The 19,511-nt window shown below is 40.3% G+C and overlaps 1 protein-coding gene across 6 annotated transcripts; it reads left to right on the top strand.

Annotated features, from left to right (window-relative positions):
* Nucleotides 1–1,485: 1,485 nt before the first annotated feature.
* csf1b (colony stimulating factor 1b (macrophage)) lies at nucleotides 1,486–19,460 on the top strand. Of its 6 annotated transcripts, none has more exons than XM_049581849.1 (9): nucleotides 1,487–1,749; nucleotides 3,412–3,531; nucleotides 3,636–3,698; nucleotides 3,826–3,996; nucleotides 4,156–4,357; nucleotides 4,448–4,584; nucleotides 14,965–15,008; nucleotides 18,777–18,811; nucleotides 18,966–19,460. In XM_049581849.1, exons 1-8 carry the CDS (start codon nucleotides 1,708–1,710, stop codon nucleotides 18,805–18,807), a joined length of 810 nt encoding a protein of 269 aa, XP_049437806.1. In that variant the 5' UTR covers nucleotides 1,487–1,707; the 3' UTR covers nucleotides 18,808–18,811; nucleotides 18,966–19,460. The 6 variants fall into 6 exon arrangements, with proteins under 6 accessions (XP_049437808.1, XP_049437807.1, XP_049437804.1 ...); XM_049581848.1 differs by having other exon boundaries at nucleotides 18,774–18,811; XM_049581851.1 differs by lacking the exons at nucleotides 14,965–15,008; nucleotides 18,777–18,811; nucleotides 18,966–19,460 and adding an exon at nucleotides 5,903–8,642 and having other exon boundaries at nucleotides 1,486–1,753; nucleotides 3,418–3,531.
* The last annotated feature ends 51 nt before the right edge of the window (nucleotides 19,461–19,511 follow it).

The following is a 19,511-nucleotide window of genomic DNA, read 5'->3' as shown; positions in this document are numbered from 1 at the left end:
TCCCATGTATTTCGGCTGATAGTTCCTACTGAAGATGTAAATCTGACAGGATTATTGTTTTGTGTTTATTGTATTTTCTTTTATTAGTATGTTTTTAATCATTTTCCTTTGTATTTCTCATTACCACCAGTCTTATTTCTAATATGTTTTCGTATCTAGTCACTTGTTTATTTTGACCTTAATTGCCTTAATTTACTTGTCTTGCCTTAGTCTTGCATTACGCTTTGACTTCGTTTGTTATTTTGCCTTTGGGGTATTATGTCAACATTTTTCTTTTTGAAGGTGCTATATAACACTTTTAAAAAAGGTTAAATAATTTCCTAAAACTGCTGGGCACTGCGACTTTCATTAAATGTTACTTAAACAGGAGTAAATAGTGCATTTGTTGGGGACTACTTTCCCTGGCGGATCAATACACATTTGGCACTCTGATGTGAATTCTGGGCGGCAGCACCCAACAGCAATGGTGTGGCTAATTAAACAGCATCAAAAAGCACTCATTACACAGAACAGTCCCCTCCAGTGTTATGTTCTCATACTTAAGTGGTTATTAAATTATTGTTTTTGGTGTTGTATCATGTAAACAGCATTTTAATGAGGTTGCTACTGGAGGTGGATCAAATTTTAACTACATTATCTTTTGTTGCGAATCTACCATAGTGCATTATGTTTCATTTGTTCATCACATGTTTTGTATTTAAAAGGTAAAATTCTCGACTATGAAAACAGTACATTTCACAGTAGGACAGCAATAAATGACTCAGTTACATGAGTTTACGATGCTAGATGCTGGAATGTGTTCAAAGCATTGGAATTCACTTCCTGTGTTAATAGATCCCAGGCCAAATTTTCTCTGTCTCTCCCTCTCTTTCTCTCGCAGTCTGTCGATCTGTACCCCGTCAAAAGTAGCCCATAAAGGCGTTTATGTGAATGTGTCAACTCGTACAGAGACACCCACCGTCTCAATAAACCAGACTCTTATCGTGCAACGTGACGTTTAGTAGTCAAAAAAAAAAAGGGATTCCTCAAGCAGCGTGAAACATCACCTGCCTCTGACAACCTCTGCAGAACCCCACAGTGATCTGCTGGTCTCCTCTGTGAGTGTTGAGTACAGCCTATTTTTCTTGCTCGGTTGGTCCGCCTGATCGCGGCGTTTCCTCTCCTGACGATAGTAAAAGTGCATTGCCTTTCATCAAAACTGTTATTCTGAGGGTTCATATGTGGACTAGTGTTTAAGATGCAAATTGCCTCAAAGGGATAGCGTTTCTAGAACAAAAACAGATGTTATCAGCATCCACTTCAAGCTCCCACAAGCTTTACTATCAAATTTTTCATGGTAACACTCCCTCAGAGGACTCCTGTAGATTAGAAAATACACTACACAGTCAATCTACATCCCAAAAAACAATTTGCCATAACACATCTGTTGAGACCAGGACCTTGTATTTTGTCAAACAGAGGAGAGGTGGGAGGTCTTTAAAAGGGCTGTCTGTCAGCTGCGACAGTTAGTCTTGGTTTGAACTCACTCCGTGCGGGAGGAGCACATCAGGCAATGCCTTTAAGAACAGCACCACATGACAAAGTGTCAAATTTACTTAAGAGCGGATTCCTTTCTGTGGAGTGGAACTGAATATATGAAAAGGATCTTTTTGCTTCAATGTGTGTGACAGAGGAGTCTGGTGTTTTCCATTGTCAAACACTTACCAGATGACCATCCTTGTGTCAACCCTGATTCAGAGCAAAGCTAAGGTAGGTGAGAACCTTTATATCATCACTGCAGTTTGAGATCCACCGACGATTCAAGTCAATGCAGGAGAACGATAGGGTTGCGTGTTAGTCTGTGTGTGAAGTTGTTTGTTTAATTTGCTGACCTACATACTGATACCATGAACAGCATGAAAAGAACAAACCATATGACAGGTGACATTTACATCATGTGCTCCATTCCTGCAGTTATGACGTGAAAGTCACATCAATAGTTTTATTAGATTACATTAATTTGATCATCATCAATCATGAAGTGGGCTCCCAGTAACAGTCAGAGGCTGGCATTTTACTCTTTCAGCTCACACAAATCTTCCTGTTTAATTCCAAAAATTGCTTTTTAATTTCTCTCAGTTTCAAATGCCACTTTTATCAGATTATTATTATTCATTTGCTTTTATAGTTAAAACCACGATGGCAGGGGATTTTTCTTCCTTTCCTTCGGGTCCTGGCAATGAAGCTGTGCGCACATGCTGTACAAATTTTATGGCACATCACAACACGTAGTCAAAAAGACACATAACCTTCACAGAAACTATAGTTTATGTTATATAAAACCTACACAAGAGTTACTCTGTACAGTTCGGCATTGTATGAGGAACAGACATCAAAATATGAAAGGCATACTTGTTGTCTTTGGTGGCTTTTAAAGAATTGGCTTTTGTGTCTTAATAAGTCTCAGAAGTCGATCAGGCAACGAATAAATCATGTTTTATTGTTTCAATTTAGTTTTTTTTCTCGCTAGCATCTGTCTTGATTGTTTGCTGCAGGAGCTGAACAATCAAGGTCAAGGATGATTGTCAAAGAATACCTTCCAGTGCAGACATTTTGCTTGCAAAGTGAGGAACATGTGCTTGTCACCATGTTTTAATCGTCAGTAGAAAGATTAAGTCCATCTGGAGCCCATTTTACTGTTACAGCTGCCAAAAGGTGCTTGGTAGCAGGCATCATCAGCTACAGAAGGAGTCTGTGTATGTTGCTCTTCCAGGCTGAGCCTCCATGGTAGAGGGCACTGTTTGACCATAACTGGAACTTATCTAACACAGATTAGGTTCCCCTGAGGTCACTGGCAGTTAAACATCGGTCACTGGTAGCGTTGCAGCAGAGAGGCGCCTCGCATTTTACTGAAACTTGGCCCAAAACCTGATACTTTAACCCATGTCAAGAAGCACAAACACAAACAAACAGCTGTCACTGTGAATGAGCAGCTTTTCTTGTGTGGTTTGTTGAACGCATAGTGAGTGCATTTTGGATGGAAAGGCAGGAGTTGAATGGATGCATACTGTTTTGGCATAAATAGGAGAAAATTCCATTTAGGCTTGTTTTGAACTGCTTTTGCTTTCCTTATAAAGTCATTTACTAGGAAGCTTCCTTCTGAAGAAATGATTATCGCACGCTGAGTAGATTCCTATCGAAAAGGTTAACGTCAGGATCCAATCCCGGCCCTTTATGGTGCTATGGTTGCGCTGTTGGTTGAGATCATTCCTCATTGTGGTGCATTTTCTACACGAGTTATGTCTGTCACGTAAGAGTTTTTCAAATGCAACTGTGCACCGTCCTGCTGAGAACTCTCATCACCTCCTTGGTATCAGTGTCCCTCTTCAAGGGAGGTGAAGATAATGTGCAGTTGACGTATGGTTGTGTCAGTTGCAGGTAAAGTGTCTGTGTGTCCTTATGTTCCTGAGCTTCCCTCTGACTATGGCTGAGGTCCCTGGTCCATGCAGACACTCCATCACGAGGGAGCACCTGCTGACAGTCAGGCATCTGGTGGGTGTTGAAAATACATTAGCTGTTAAACCAATATCAGCAACAATGAAGCCATGACACTACATGACCCGGGCTCCAATTTCTTCCTGTTGTCATTTCTGCAGATGGACAACCAGCTGAGGAGTGGGTGCTCGATAACCTACACATTCATAGAACGGAGAACTTTGGTAAGGTAACACTTGTTTTATGGGAGTGTTTCCTTTCCAAATCTTTGATTCGCTTTCCAACTTTCCAGCTTTCCGTTAACTGTAACCCGCTTTCATGTTTATTGTCTCATTTCCCGATTTCCCACAGAGCAAATGTTGCTTTGTAAAAGCTGCTTTACCCTGGATCCTGGAGCTCCTCACAACTCACTTCAAATACAGCAGGGGTTCAGTCAATGATGGCTACGTTCAGACCCTGAGAGCGCTCATCCTCAACATCTATTCTCAGAAATGTGTGCCTCAGATCAATGAGGAGGTTGAGGTGAGTGCGTGCTACTGAGTACAGCCTGTTTCTCCCAACTGAGGGATAACATTTTCTATAATATGAAACATGAAGAAGAAATATGTTATGTGAAGAACTGCCCAGTATGAGGAGATAAATCTGCAACATTTAAAAGATTTTTCTTGGAATCTGCCGCAGGACAAGCCAGAGAGTTTTGAGATGCTCTACCAAGGGTCAACTTCAGAGGCACTGCAGAGGGCTTCAGAGGTTCTGTCTGTGTACTGGGAGCTGATGACGACGAGCGATGCACCAGTGGACTGGAGATGCCAGCAGGAATACACAGAAACCTTTGGCTCTACCACAGACCTATACACAGAATCAACCACACAATATTTCACAGGTGGGAATATCTTCTGCAATAGTCTAGTGTAATAAAAAATACAGATGTGTGGAGCCACTGAGATCACAGAACATGTGTCTTTCTCTACAGACAGTTATGGTAGGAACTCAGTGAGGGCCTCGCAGAGAAGACCAGTCAGAGACCTGTACAAGCTTGGCTTCATCATCGTCTCCATCTGCGGAGGACTGCTGTTCATACTCACTCTCTACTGTCTCGTCACACAAATGGTACCAAAGCTTCAGTTTTGTTGACTCCTAAATCACATGTGCCCTAATAAAGTTTAGCCATACATTCCAGTCATATTGCAGTAAACCACGCCTTGGCAGCCAGGCTTTGCTCTCTGGGGCACTCCCTCTTACAGAGGGAGCACCAGCCCTCCCTTTCTGGTAAATACTGAGCACAACAAAATAAGGTGGAGGCTGGACTCAGTGGTGGGGGCAGAATTTGTGGCAGCACATGCACAAAAGTCTGCAAATGCAAGTGTACATTTATGCCCTTTCTCCTGTTTGAAGCTGTTTGGTATCATCAGCTATTATTTCAAATAAAACTCAGAGTGGTGGTTTTCAACTAGTTAGAGCTCACAGTCCACATTTGTCCTTATTCTATAAACCTGGGTAGCCTGGACCTCAACCTAATTTAATAATTGAGTAACTTAATTATTTGGGGTCATCCCTATGTTCCCAGTGCCCAAAGTTCTTGATATAAACTAACATTGTAAGAGATCGGTGAGTTCAACTTGCAAAAGAACAAAGGGACACAGACAGGGAACAAACCCCCCTCTATATTTTGAACATTTAAGGTCACAGTAACTTGACCATTGACCTTTAACCACCAAAGTTTAATCAGTTTATTCTTGAGTCCAGGAGGACCTCTGTATCAAATTTGAGGAAACCCCCTCAAAGCTCTCTTGAGATATTGTGTTTACAAGAATGGGAAGGAAGGACAGATGGATAGATGGACAGACAACCTAAAAACATAATGCCAATGTCATCGTCTCTGGACGGCTTTTAACTAGGGTGACCATATTTTGATTTCTAAAAAAGAGGATGCTCGGTCGGCCACGACATAGCCTACTTAAATGATACTCGCAGTTCACTCAAAGATGCCTTATAATTTTAATATATTTAAAATTTATATGTATGGATAGAAAATTCAGTTATATTACAAAATAATATCTGTGTGGCGATCTAAGCCCGACGGTACCCGACGGGTCGGCCGGGTTCGGTCAAAAATGTAGCTATAAATTGTATTTGGGCTCGGATCAGATTCGGTCAGCTTTCACTGAAAATGTAGTGTAAAAATAAATTAAATCCTATTGTCTGTCCTGTTTATTGCATGAGGAGTGTTATTTACGTGACAACACCTGAACATAACACACACAGACACACACTGGCTGTTTGTTTCTACCTCTCTCCTCGCTGGAAGTCTCGGACCTCCAGCCGCCCGCCTCCGCCTTGATTAAACGCTGAAAATAAAATAAAAGAGGGAGCCAGGTTTTTCCTATTTTATCTTATTTTGTTTTATGTCTCCCTCTCCTCTCGCTAGAAGCGTCGGACCTCCCGCCTCCCACTCCCGTCTCAAACACGGAGGTCTCCCTCTCCGCAGCTGAGCACCCACGGCGCACGCCCGGCCTGTTAAATAGCCCGTAACAACTGTGTGACACAAACTCAGTGCTTTGGTCATTGAATAATGTCGGGCTCGGTTCGGGTTCAGACAGAAATATGCTGCCCGTGCCGCACTCTAACACACACACACAAACACACGGAAAACCAGACATTATCATCAGTTTATAAAAGACCCCCCGGACGCCCCGGACGGGACGTGAAAAGTGGACATGTCCGGGCAAAAGAGGACGTTTGGTCAGCCTATTTTAACACACTCAAGCTGGATTTATATTTCCGTGTCGAATCGTTGCTGTACCTGTGCCGTAGCTTGACGTTCACCTCCTGTTTATTTCTGTAAGCTGAAAACATTTCCCTCAGTGGAAGCTAAGCTTGTATTTACTTTTATTTCACAGATAAGAAACAATAAATTGTGAAGACAATAAAGCTTCCACAAAATAGAATTGTATGTCTTGTGTGTGATTTATCCTGGCTTCGTATGAGTAGAGGAAATCTCTGCTAGTCTGAGGCAAACAATTTTACAATGTAAAATGCCATAGGCTTGTGCTAATAGTATTAGCATGTTGCATTTGTTTAAAAAATGTGTTTCGTATAAGACACGAGTTTTGTCTGTGAACCTTGTGAGCTGTAATGGAGCCGAATTTTGTGACGTTACCTTTGTTAAATGTTGCTGTTGTCCCTGGCTTCATGTGAGCAGAGGATATCTTCCCTTGTCGCTAGGTTAATGTATACAGTGTAAAATGCCATAGGCTTGTGCTAATAGCGTTAGCATGTTGTATTTGTTTGGAAAACGTGTTTAGTAAGACAGATGTTTTGTCGGTGAACCTTGTGAGTTGTAATGGAGCCAAATTTTGTAACATTACCTTTGTTAAATGTTGCTGTTGTCCCTGGTTTCATATGAGCAGAGGATATCTTCGCTTGTCTCTAGGCTAATTTATACTGCTTTGTCTATGAACGCTGCAAGTTATAGTGAAGCCGATGTGTATGCTTGTGTTTGAAATGGCTATTAAGCCATGTTTAATGTGTGTTTTGAATCAGCTAACCTTTACAGCAATTCACAGAAACCCTGCAGCTGACTAGTGTTTTGGAGGTGTAACTGTAGAATGACAGATATAACCACCACACAAGTGTAACAGCTCACAACCATGTAGGCTACGGTGTAGGGTCTGCATAGAGCTGACGCACAAGTATAACTCTGCTTTTACACGCACACAGAGATGTTACTAGAACTCAAGAGCACAGAACTGTAAACTCATTTGTACAGAACTCTTTATTTCCATTGTCCGTCATTATACATCCATTGCTTTCCTTCAGTTGAGGTTTGACTGGCGCTCTTTGAATTATGTCATTTTGTTGCGCCATCTTCTGCAGAGGCCCCTGACTGGAGAATTAATGCCACCTACTGTTTATTGCTTCATACTCCCATTAGCATGACAGTAGTGGACGGAAAAGGACATAAATTTGCATTTTGGTCTGCCGACTTTCTGAAAATGTGGTTAAAATTGACGTTACATTTGGATGGAATCAAACATTTTAGCTTTAGTTGGGTGTTTTTCAACATATTGATCGGGGAAACACAAAACATTTGAAAAAAAAAATATATACTGAGAATGTAAAATCCTTTGAAAGGTCCCCTTAATGTGTTATAATCAGAGGATATTGTGCAGAGAAACGTAGGACTCTGGGAACATGGTGAACACTGCAGACACCTCAATCCTTTTATACCCTATTAAAAACATGAAAAATACAAAAAGGTGTACATAGAGCTTAAGAGCGCAATAAAGTTTAAGCCCTGAAACAGTACCAGCTGCACTTTATCCCCAGTGATGACTAATGAAGAGAATGCCAATAAGCCTGCTAGTACATGAAGCGTGTGTTTAGATGAAAAGGATTAAACAAGAATCTTTTTCTTAAATTACAACCTGGCTTTCGTTTGGGGTTTAAAGATGACTATGCAGTTTGTGGTATATTTCTTCACAGCCCAGTTGCCAGAAGAAAATGTTGGCACTGTCCATTTCTGTAAACTGCAAATATGTTACATTTGCACATTTCATACATGTTATATGAACATTTCTAAAGTGACATTAAATATAAGCTGACTCTCTCAGTGGGAGACGGAGGGGGTGCCAGAATGTTGAATGCCAACTTTTTGCCAATTGAATTGTTGTTTAACATTTTAATGGGTAGGACGCAACTCCTTACACACTAACAAGTTGTAAAAAAAAAAATAAAAATAAAAATGAAAAGACAATAATCAACCAATTATATGGCTCAAAAAGCTTTGGACAGAATCCTTTCCTTATAATTTCTCATTCATGACAACATAGGGGTAAAAATTCAATTACAGTAGCCTCGCTCTGTTTTAATTATTATTATTATTATTATTTACTTTACATTATGATCTTTTACCTCGTGGTAATCCATCTGCTTCTGGCTGCCTGACGCTGATGCTGCGTGCAGTTTGAAATCATGACAGGAAAAAAAAAAGTCATCTCCTGTCAATGAAAAATGTCGTCTCCTCCCACAAAGAAAGCAAGCCACAAAATGCAGCAGTGATACTCAGTGTTACAAGGCTACTTTGTGTAGTCAGCTCAGACAGTGAGGAATGAGAGAAAACAAATGCCCACGGGGGAAAGCACCCGTGGTTGAAGCCGCCCTGTCAGTCCCTCATGACTGTCAGTCCCTCATGACTTTATATTCTCGTAATAGTGTATACAAATTCCAATCACATGGTAATCTGCATGAGAAATAAAGAAAAAGAAACAAATTGGTTATAGTAATAATCAGCTTGTAGTGATAAATTAGACCCGCACAGACAGAGATGTCCACTGCATTAGGAACAGAGATGAACATTCAATTATCATAGATTATTCCCTGTTACTGTTAGGTAATGTTGGCTGTGTGATGCTAACAGTTACACCTGTCACTGTGTGTTCGTGTGTCTGTGGTTGCTCTCCGAGTGGGTGGACTTTCACCAGTTGTTCCCCAGTGTGGAGCTTACACTCCTGCAGCAGTAGTCTCATTATAAACAAAGAGAGAGTGACAGTGGGCCAAGGAAGGTGCTGAGTGAAGACATACACTTCACACAGCCCTGCAATAAAATAAGATTTTACTCATTTTAAATAGTAAAAACAAATATAAAAGTCATGATTCGCGATTACTCTTTACGTTTAACAAGTATTGATGTCAAAATTAATCAAAAAATCTTGCCATTACAGAGTACCAGCTGGTAAATACTGAGCACAGCAAAATAAAGTGGAGCCGTTCTGCAAATGCAAATGAGTGCATTCATGCCCTTCTTCCTATTTCAGGATATATCAGCTTTTATTTTAAAAAATAACTCAGATTTGTGGTTGCAACTTGCTGTGGCTCACAGTCCACATTTGTCCTTGTTCATCAAGCCTCAGTAATGACATTAACATAACTTAATAATTGAGCAGCTAAATTATTCTGATTGTTCTTGATACAAACTAACATTGTCATACACTGATAAGTTCAAATCAAACAAAGGGACATGGAAAATAAAATCTGCTCTGCTGCTGTGGAGATATCAATGTCTAAAGTCAAGAGCAGTGTCTTGGCTGCAGATTTGAGGTTTAGTGTAACATCAGAGGGGTTTTAGCTGTAGGTGGGTGATTTTATTATAATGATCCAGGGAATTATACATTAAGAATTTGACCTAAGGGGAAAAAAACACTGAATAAAAAAACCCTTTGAAAGGTCCCCTAATATGTGTCATATTAAGGGGATACTGAGCAGGGGAACATAGGACCTGGGGAACATGGCATGAGCATGATCACAAGCATAAGCACTGAATCCCAAGTCCTTTTTAAATATCATTAAAAACATGAAACATACAAAAAGGTGTAGAGCTTAAGAACCCAATTAAGTTGAAGCCCTGAAACAGAACCAGCTGCAGTTAATCCCTGGAAAAGACTGTGGTTTTCGAAGAGCAATAATGTGCTAAGAGGGCTGTTAGTAGGTGAAGTGTGAATGTTATGATGAAAAAGAAGAGGTGCAGCCTGGCCCTCATTTAGTTATATAGGTTATATAGGTGTATTTTGTTTCTTTAACATTTTATGGTACAGGCGGCAGCTCCTCACGCTAACAAGTTGTTAAGAAATCATACCACCACAAAATCTGGGAATGGTTTTGCTATTACAACGTACCAGCCCTCCTTCTCTGGTAAATACTGAGCATAACAAAATAAGGCTGGACTTACTGGTAAAGGCAGAGGAGCCCACAGCCTAACGTCCACAAAACGCAAATGTAAACGACCACCTCTATGTTCTTTGTGCTATTTGAGGCTATTTGGCACTGTTAGCTTTCATTTCAGAGGATTCATTATATGACTCAGAGAAGTGTTTTTCAACTGAGTAGGGCTCACAATCCACATTGGTTCAATTCATTAAACCTAAATCTTGGGCTAAATCACTCGTGGTTATTTCACAGAACTAATCCTGCACCAACGGCAATGATTTAATGTCCTCTTAAAAACACCAAACAGACAAAAAAGGTGTAAAAACAACTCAAGAACCCAATAAAATAAAAGCCACGAAACAATACCAGCTGTTTATACCTGGTTAAAACGAAGAAGACAGCGACCTGGCCTCTGTTCAGTTATCTAGTGGGTGTTAAATTAGGTGCTGTGGCCTGTTACCTTTTACAACACTGAACTCTTCAGCGTAGCTCCTCACAGGAGAACGAGTTGTGAAGCAATCATACTAACAGGAAAACTCGGGAAACAGTCTTAAAGTCTTGGTTGATGGACAGAGCTGCTCTACATGTATCCAGTGTTTATTCTGGAAAGTTGGACAAGTTACATTTTATTTATTCTTGTGGTGAAATGTGGATTCTGCATCTGACCGAGATATATATTTAGTAAACATCGGGCAGCCGCAGCAAAGTGCTTGGGGAATAACTAATTCTGAGGCCAGAGCTTTGAACAAGCTATTGCAGGAGTATTTCTCATGCCTGAGCTGCATGTGTTGCATGTGTTGTGGTATGGGACGTGCCTGAAGGCAAGAACATGCAAACTGCACACAGAGAGGCACTCGTTGTCAGGTGAAAGTCAGAATGGCATACTGTTGGGAGCCTAATGTTAAAATTCGGTTGCTGACTTTGAATATTTGGCTCATTCGCCTCACATTTGAGACAGAAATAAATGTAAAACAACATGTTGTGTGTATAATAATATTATGTTTATATGTAAAATAATGTTAATACTAAATATTAAATCCAGTGTTGTAGTACTCTAGATTGGTCTTGGTATTAAGACAACCTTATAAAGGTCTCGTCTTGGACTCAACCGCATTCTTATTCAGTTGCCTCAGTCTCTGTCACAAAGAGGAATCTGGAGTTTGTTTCAAGCCCACAGCTGTGGGGATATTATCACTTAATTGCCAGCGCAAAAAAGGAATGCTGAACAAAGATGGTTAAGTTGATTTCTGCTCTTCAGTGTTTATTTATATTTTTTGGTTAATAGAAAACAAAGGAAAATTCCCACAAATATAATTCACCTCTGCAATGCCTTTCAGTTATTTCTCATGGTACACTCGTACGTGCACATGCACACACGCACGCACGCGCGCGCACACACACACACACACACGTTTTTGTGGGAATATGGATCCTTAAGATCAGTTTGAGGTGTCTAGTGTTTGCACTCACACTGTTCTTGTCTTGGTCTTGACTCGGTCTCAACCCCTCAAAGTCTTGCTCTCATCTTGATCTCAATACACTCTGGTCTTGGTCATGTCTTGCTCCTGGTTTAGGTGGTCTTGAGTTCAACACTGGTTAAATCTAAATATTAGGAAAATATGCAAATAGCCCATGTTATGGTTTTTCCAACCTATTTGAGATGAAACCATGTCCACTTCCGTATGACTAACCTATACTTTAGCTAGCTAGCACACCCCGTGGTCCCCCTGCCTCACTCCCCACTTCTGTGGTCCTACTTCACTGGTGGGAGGCCGGGCGGCAGCTCTGAAGTGGACCCTTATGTCCTGTTTCCACTTAGCAGAACGACAGAGTTCAGTTCAGTTCGGTACGCTTCTTTTTCCATTTCCACAGTGAAAAGTTGTGGATGGTACCAATAGAACCGTTCCGTACCATCCCCATTTTTGGCCCCCCCTCTGCTGGGCTACTTGGCACGCAGATCTGGTACTGAAAGGTGGAGCTGTGAACACTGCAGTCTGTCGAGTGGTCAACAGTGGACGGTCACACAGGGCTGAATTGTGGCTGGTTTTGAAATCTATGTAACTGCTGTTCATACCATGGAGAGTTTTACATATGGTTGTGTTGAGTTACAACAACCCCACCCACATTTAAGAGTACTGTTTGCAGTGGAAATGCTAAATGGACCTGGGGTCTTGGTACCATGTCTGAAGGGTTACATTTGGTTCCAAAAGTACTATATCAAAAGTGTTTGGTGGAAAGGCTTTAGTCAACAATTATAGCAACTTGAAGTCAGCTAGTGCAAACCCCAGCGTTGTGGGCTATTGGCCAGCGATAGTGCTGGGTCTCACCTGTGTAAAGGCAGCAACAGAAAGTTTGCTGATTCAGTAGACAGTCACTAGGGTTTGTACTGACTGTATTTAGAGTTGCTATAGCTGCTAACTGAAGGTCCGTCTCCAGAACTGTCCCTCACTCAGCCCCTGGTGTGTAGTCTCCTAGCAGTATGGAGTGAGGTGGAGGGACTGAAGGGCTTTCATATGAAATAGGTTGGAAAAATAATAGAAGCAGCGTAGGCTGTTTCATATTTTTCAAACATTTAGATTTAGATTCAACAGAAAGATTACTTTTGTTAATTATTTTGTCAATAATCATATATAACATGTTAATTACAATTTCTGCCTCAAATGTGAGAAAGTGAGCTAATTATGCAAAATATAACTAGGAAATTTCAACCGATTTTTTTTTACATTTGGCACACTGTGTTTAGTCCTTTCACAAGCATGGTGGGTTTTACTTATATTCAGATCACATTACAGCAGAACTGAGGGAGGCTTATGTCAGTGACTTTCAGGATTCAATCACATTAGAGCGCAACACAAGTGATGGATTTATGGCAAACAAATGGCTCTATTTGAGAGGTTCTTTCAACTTAATGCACTAATAGGACTTCATTAGCCAGAAGCTGGTTTCTCAAAGAAAGCTTTTGATGATCGATTAAGTCAGACATTTACATTTTCAGCAGAAGCATCGAAACACAGTACAAGCAGTACTTATTAGACAAAGAAGGGCTATGCACCAGGAAGGCAACCTAGGACACTGGCGAATGGAATTTTGTAGCTGATTCACTGGAATGAGGAAGGGGAAGAGATACATTCGATTTCTGTCCTTAACAGATCCTGTCTTGTTCAGAGTGCAACCCGATTGAGCTTTTAACTGTCAGATAGCGTGAGAGAGCAGACATTAGCAGCATTAATGGTTTATATTATCTTTTAACTGGCTGCATGTAGTGACATAATACACAGCAGAATAGTTCGGATGCTGCTTCGCTGGCAGAGAAGCCGCAGATAAAGACACTGCGACAAAGTGCTTAATGTGGTTTGAGACTCTATTTGTGTAATGCTATTCTTAGTGTGCCAGCCATGCTTTCTTCTTTTGTCAATGACGGTGCTCATTTCATTTCCTGTCTCGCCTGCTCTCCGACACAGTGTGTGGGTACTCGTTGCCCTGCCAACTGCCCCTTAAGGCCGAAATTTTAACCTCTTTGAAGCTTGTCTGACTTTAATGAGCTTCATCTGTGTGCTCAGTGAGAATCTGTTAAGTACAGAAGGATGCAAGGGCTTAAAGCACTGCGTGAGGAAGTGGATAGCACTGAAAATTTACACACCATGAAGCCTGAAACAAGACACATGCTACAATAACGTATATTTAATGGTGTTTATACATGCAGTTATTTTACAGTGGTGCTCAGCTGAATTACCTGTGTAATTACAGTATGCAACTGGCAAACGTGCAAAAAGAAATCCTGCCAAGTCAAGTCGTCCATTTAGTTGAATTTAACAAGCCATGCAAAGACAGATGGTCAAATATTTTCTAGGCTGCGCTGTGTTGTGTATGTTGAAAGAAGATGAGCCCTGAGAGAGATTTTTGTAGCTACAGCGTGGCTATAAAACCGTGTACTGTCCCTGACACATGCGAACTCTGTCTACCTGTCCACCTCCAGGGCGATATGGCAGGCCTACAAACTTTACTGGAGGAGACACTGAAAGCACATGAAGGTCTAAACAGGAGCCAAACATACGGCTCTTTTTAAAACTCGGAAACAAACAAACGGACTGTTTCAAAACACCTGGACTTCCCATCACTACCGCTCAGTTTTCCAGCAGCGAGAAGCAGCGTGTAAAAATCATAACGTGCAACACTGAAAATACAAAACACTTCAAAAGATATATTTATTTTGGATGGGATCATCTTGAAACTGACCTGTGACCCCCTTTGGGTCACCACCCACCCGAAGAGAAGTAGAACTTTGTTTTGCCTACAGGGGTGAGAAAAAGTAACATAAACATCTCACTGCCAAGGACTTTAAAGTGATACTCAACCAAAAACTAATCAAATGAGTGTTTACTCAGTCCCGGAGAATGGAGGCTGTGTTGCAGCTTGGAATCACAGCTGTCACAATTGATTTCAATAACAACATCTTCATGGAAAAAAAAACATTGAATCACCCATAGAAACATTTCCACTTCTTGCAGTATTACATTCTACCGCCCTTTCATTTGATGTGCTCAGTATGTTCCAGCTCTGTCATAGCCAAAAATACTGCCAAATGCAGATTTTTTTTTCTCATTCTTCACACACAACCCTGTCAATTGCCTGCCTCCTGCTGTATCATCAGTGCTAGCTCATTGTTTGGAAATGATTTAGTTTAAGAATTGAGATGTGTGTCTATTAGTGGTGAATCAATCTATAGTTACTCACCAATGTGTCCTATTGGCTTTATTTCATTTGGTAATTTTCTTTCCTAAACAGAGAACTCACATCCCTCACAGATCAAGATCATACACAAACTCAAGGTAAGAACATACTGAGAAGAAAACTTTGGTATTTTGAACCTGGATCCTATTTTCCCATGTTGTTTTGTCTAAGTGACTAATAGAGACAACAGTTTTGAAATTGGTACAGTATTGAGAGAGACCAAAACTGCCCTACAGGCAACTGTGAATCTTCAATTTAGGTCCATTATATTCCACCAAGCAGCACAATACAGTTCAGTTCACTTTTTTTCCATTTCCACCGTGAAAAGTTGTGGATGGTACGGTCCCCTTTTTTTGTACCCCTTCTGTTGGGGTACCTAGCACACAGGTCTGGTACTAAAAGGTGGAGCTGTGAACACTGCAGTCTGTTGATTGGTCAGTAGAGGACGGTCACTCTGCTCAGGGCTGAGTTGTGGCTGGTTGGAGGCTCATGTAACCACTGTTCATACCATGCAGAGTTTTATTAGTAAACTGTAACTATAAATTGAAATGATGTTTTGCTGCCTTTTATAGTCACTTAGCTTAATTCACCGGGCCGACTGCCGGTGACTTTTAAGATGGAACGTTAACTTGTAATGTTACTCAATGCATGAGGTGATGACGTGAATCCATCAGCACACTACTTTAGTTTTTGCACAACATACAGTTTTAAACAAGATGCAGACTTCCCTCTGTGGACAGAGGGAGGTCATACAGAGGACATACAGTGAGTGCTGGATGGAGCAGTGAGTGACAATAACCCCGTCCATATGAAAGAGGAAATGCTAGGCGGACCTAGGATCTAGGCACCATGTCCAAAGGGTTACTTTGGTTCCAAAGATAATACACCAAAAGTGTTTGGGTCTTAAATGTGTTTGTTTTTACCACTGACAGGCTCAGATTGTTACTTTAAGTGTCTGACAACATTATGGAAAGGATCCCTACAGTAAAATGAAAACATTTTTCTTTACCTTTTGCTGGTGTGTTTGTTATTGTGACCAAGTTTCACTCAAGGAGAAGTCGTTCTGAAATCTCGCAAGAGGTGACTTGTTGCAAGAAGAACGGTGATAGAGACATTAGTGAGAGTTGAACAGAGGAGTCCCAGAAATAGTTTGCTGTGTTGGAGTACAGAAAGCATAGCTTTAAGTTATCTAAAAGATTTTCAGTATCATGGCTTAATATTAGGTTGATTTTGTCAAAGTGAAAAAGTCTGTGATATTTTAAATAGCTTGTGGAAATGTTATCTGGCAGACTTTTTCCTTTTTTCTAAATCAGCCGAATATTCAGCCATGCTACAGTTTTTGAACTCCAACTGGGTGTGGGCGATATGGCCCTAAAATATTATATATATATATATATATATATATATATATATATATATATATATATATATATTATTCATTTAAGAAAACAGAAGTGCAACAAAATAAGTGATATTGTTTTACAGTTTACCTTCAAATATTCAGTAAAAACTAAACAAAAATGATCTCTCATTTCTCTAGTTTGTAAACAACAACAGTAACTCAGAGCGAGATTCAGATTCTGTATACAATATTAACCCTATGGGCCCGAACGAAGCATAGTGCATCCAAATTCACACCTGTTCTTTTCTGTGGATTTTCTCTGCAACCATGCGTCATAGCGAGAAGCCACACATATCACGTGAAACAGCTGAATCATAGCTTTCCGACAAGACCAAGCACTTGTCCAATGTTTTCACAGCGAAAAAAGATGGTAAAGTTACACTAAAATTATGTATAACAGAGCTTTCATACAGCTCTGCACACACGTTACTCTTGGATGGATTACTCGCGAATGCAGGCTCAATTGTCTACAAAATAAAAACTTGACGAATTTCTTTACAATCCATTATACAGATCTTGCTATCAGTCACTTCAAATATCTTCATATTGTCCAGTTGACACTCCATCAAACTTTGTGTGACAAGACCAGCCACTTCACCTTTGCGCACCCAGACAACTGAGGCCTAATTATGCATACATGACAGGGCTGTAGTCACCATATACATTGAGGGGGACACGTGCCCCCCCCACCCCATGCCCAAAATGTCTCCCCAATATATAACTGAAACTGAAAAACAACAACAAACTTTGTTTACTGCAAACAAAGTGGCAAATATTATCTTGGAGGACATCATTGCACTTGGTTGACTATTTTTCTATTATCTTAGATGTAAATATTGCATGTTTCTTTCAGATAAAACACATTTTTGACTTGTGAATGAGTCAATGTAATTTCTTGCAATAATGAAAAAATGCTGGCAATCATATCCGCCCGGCATAAACCACATGTTTTGGACAGCTGTGAAGTGACAGAATGTCCCAACATCATGGTTCTTATATTGCCAGATTCCAGAGAGTCTCCCCTCTTCATATATGGCAGAATATGTCAACTTCCAACCTGCTATGGTGAGATACGTGTAAAAATGTAAGAATTTAGTGACATGGATTTGTTATTTTCACTGATATAAAAATTAATATACAATACAGGGACATAGTAGGACATGAAATGATGGCAAATCTGGTTAGCCCAGATTGTTCTGAAAAAACCCCCCCCAAGATATAGCATGTGTATGTAGCCTTTAGAATGACTGTGATATGAGCGTAAAAGTACAGGCAGTAAAAATACCCCAAAAATGCCTAGGGCCCATGGGTTAATGGTTCAACAAAATAAAATCTCCCACAAATTACACATTTAAACAGCTCTCAAATACAAAAAATGTCCCCTATAATATAATGTCCCCTAGAAGGTGATTTCCTTCTTTTAGTAAAATCCTAAATGATTGAGTTGTTTATTTTCCACCTGGACCTTTATGCTCTGCCATTTCTCCTCTAATCATCACACTGTAACCTGTGACAGGCTGTTATGATACCACAACTATCGCACATTCACATATGTAGTTTTTGTCAAGCCAAGAGCCTCACATAGGTTTACATTACTAAAGGTCTCCTGTGTGCGCACAGTGAGAGAGGAGAGGGAGAGATGCAGTGCTGCGGCCAGAGGAGCCGCTGAATGAGTTCCCTCTGAGCGGTAACTCACTAAAAGAGTCTGAGAAGTCCAGGACTGTTCATAAAACATTCAGGATGTTCCACACAGTTTATTCCACACTACTGAAGCTGCTCCTCTTTTTGGAACCACCGCGGAATCTGTAATAATATTTGCTTTCGGCCATGCTTGTTATTGCTGTGGGTAACAGAATGACGTCATTATGTCAGAAAGCCGAAATATCACGAGTATCACGCTATTAATTTTTCACATCATGTTAAAAAACATACCGGTATTATCGTGAATGCTATGATATGGCACACCACAATTTCCAATACTACAATCTCATCCTGGCACTTCTCTCACAAACGCTTACAAATGTTTCAACCCTTGTTTTTACTGCAACAAGTCACCTCCCTTGACCTTTCAGAATGAGACTTCTCCTTCTCCCTGCAACGATAAGGAAAAACAAGTTTAATTTAACTGTAGGGTCCTTTCCATAATGTTGTCAGACACTTCAAACAACAATTTGAGTCTGTTAGTAGCAAAACAAACACTTCTAGTGGACACAAAGTGACTGTGCACAATTGCCTGTAGGGAGTACACTGCAGCTTGTTTTGCCGCTGCAGCTGTGGTGCTCTCACTCAGTACTGGACTGGTTTCAGAAGTTGTTGTCTTCATTAGTCAGTTAGGGACAAAAACATGAGAAAATAGGATCCAGGTTGAAAAAATACAGGAGTTCCCCTTTAATAAAAGTGATAAGTCTTTCCATGTTTATTGAGCTCATCCTAATGTATTCATTTGTCATCTGGATTAAAGCAGAGAGCTGCAGGACTTGGAGATGGAGCCATAATAATGTGAGTATCCCTCTCACCTACATCGCTGAAAGTTTAATAGTTGGAGTTTGCACATGATTAAATGCCTAATAAACAGTGTCAGCCTTAAAGTAGGACTACAGTGCACATCCATCTTTATATTTTTTGTTTTTACAGTATTTTTCTCTCTCTGCAGGTATTAAAGGGCACATCTGCAGCAGCTGATGGAGCACTTGTGAAGCTGCACATTTTATCCATCATGACCAAGTTTTCATATCAGTATTGTGTGTGTGTCATGTGTCATGCTCACCTATTTAATCAGAAGCTTGGCTTTGACTGAGAGCAAATATGGGCCTTATTTGAAATAATAATGTATATTATGTTTATGCGTTATGTATTGCAGATATCTTTTCACTAAAAGTTTTATTTTTACACTAGTTATGTATGTTGAATAATGTGTGTCCATTTGCTACCACTTAACCAACTGTTTATAACATTTTCCACAAGTTATTTATTAGTCTGACTCTATTCAAACACCGAACTGATAATAAAGGTTCCATCAGTACCAAATCCAAAATATATCGCTCTTCAGCTGTCCAGCTAGCAGTGCATTTATATACCAGCACAGCGAAATCACATGTAAAGAGCCGGCAATGACCTCATTAAAGGATTTGGGCCACTTCACAGCCGACATCCTGTCTGACTTGATGCTTTTATGCTTGTTAAAATGGCCTTTGAAAAG

The sequence above is a fragment of the Epinephelus fuscoguttatus genome, linkage group LG7, assembly GCF_011397635.1.
Source record: "Epinephelus fuscoguttatus linkage group LG7, E.fuscoguttatus.final_Chr_v1".
NCBI lineage: Eukaryota > Metazoa > Chordata > Actinopteri > Perciformes > Serranidae > Epinephelus > Epinephelus fuscoguttatus.
The sequence above is the reverse complement of the archived record's forward strand: the minus strand, read 5'-3'. Positions and strand labels throughout refer to the sequence as shown.

Excerpts from the sequence above, each read along its gene's own strand:
- csf1b (XM_049581846.1), top strand. The coding sequence starts at position 1,708 with ATGACCATCCTTGTGTCAACCCTGATTCAGAGCAAAGCTAAG. Across the intron at positions 1,750-3,411 it reads TGATTCAGAGCAAAGCTAAG|TTGCAGGTAAAGTGTCTGTG; the intron begins GTAGGTGAGAAC and ends TGGTTGTGTCAG. Across the intron at positions 3,699-3,825 it reads TCATAGAACGGAGAACTTTG|AGCAAATGTTGCTTTGTAAA; the intron begins GTAAGGTAACAC and ends GATTTCCCACAG.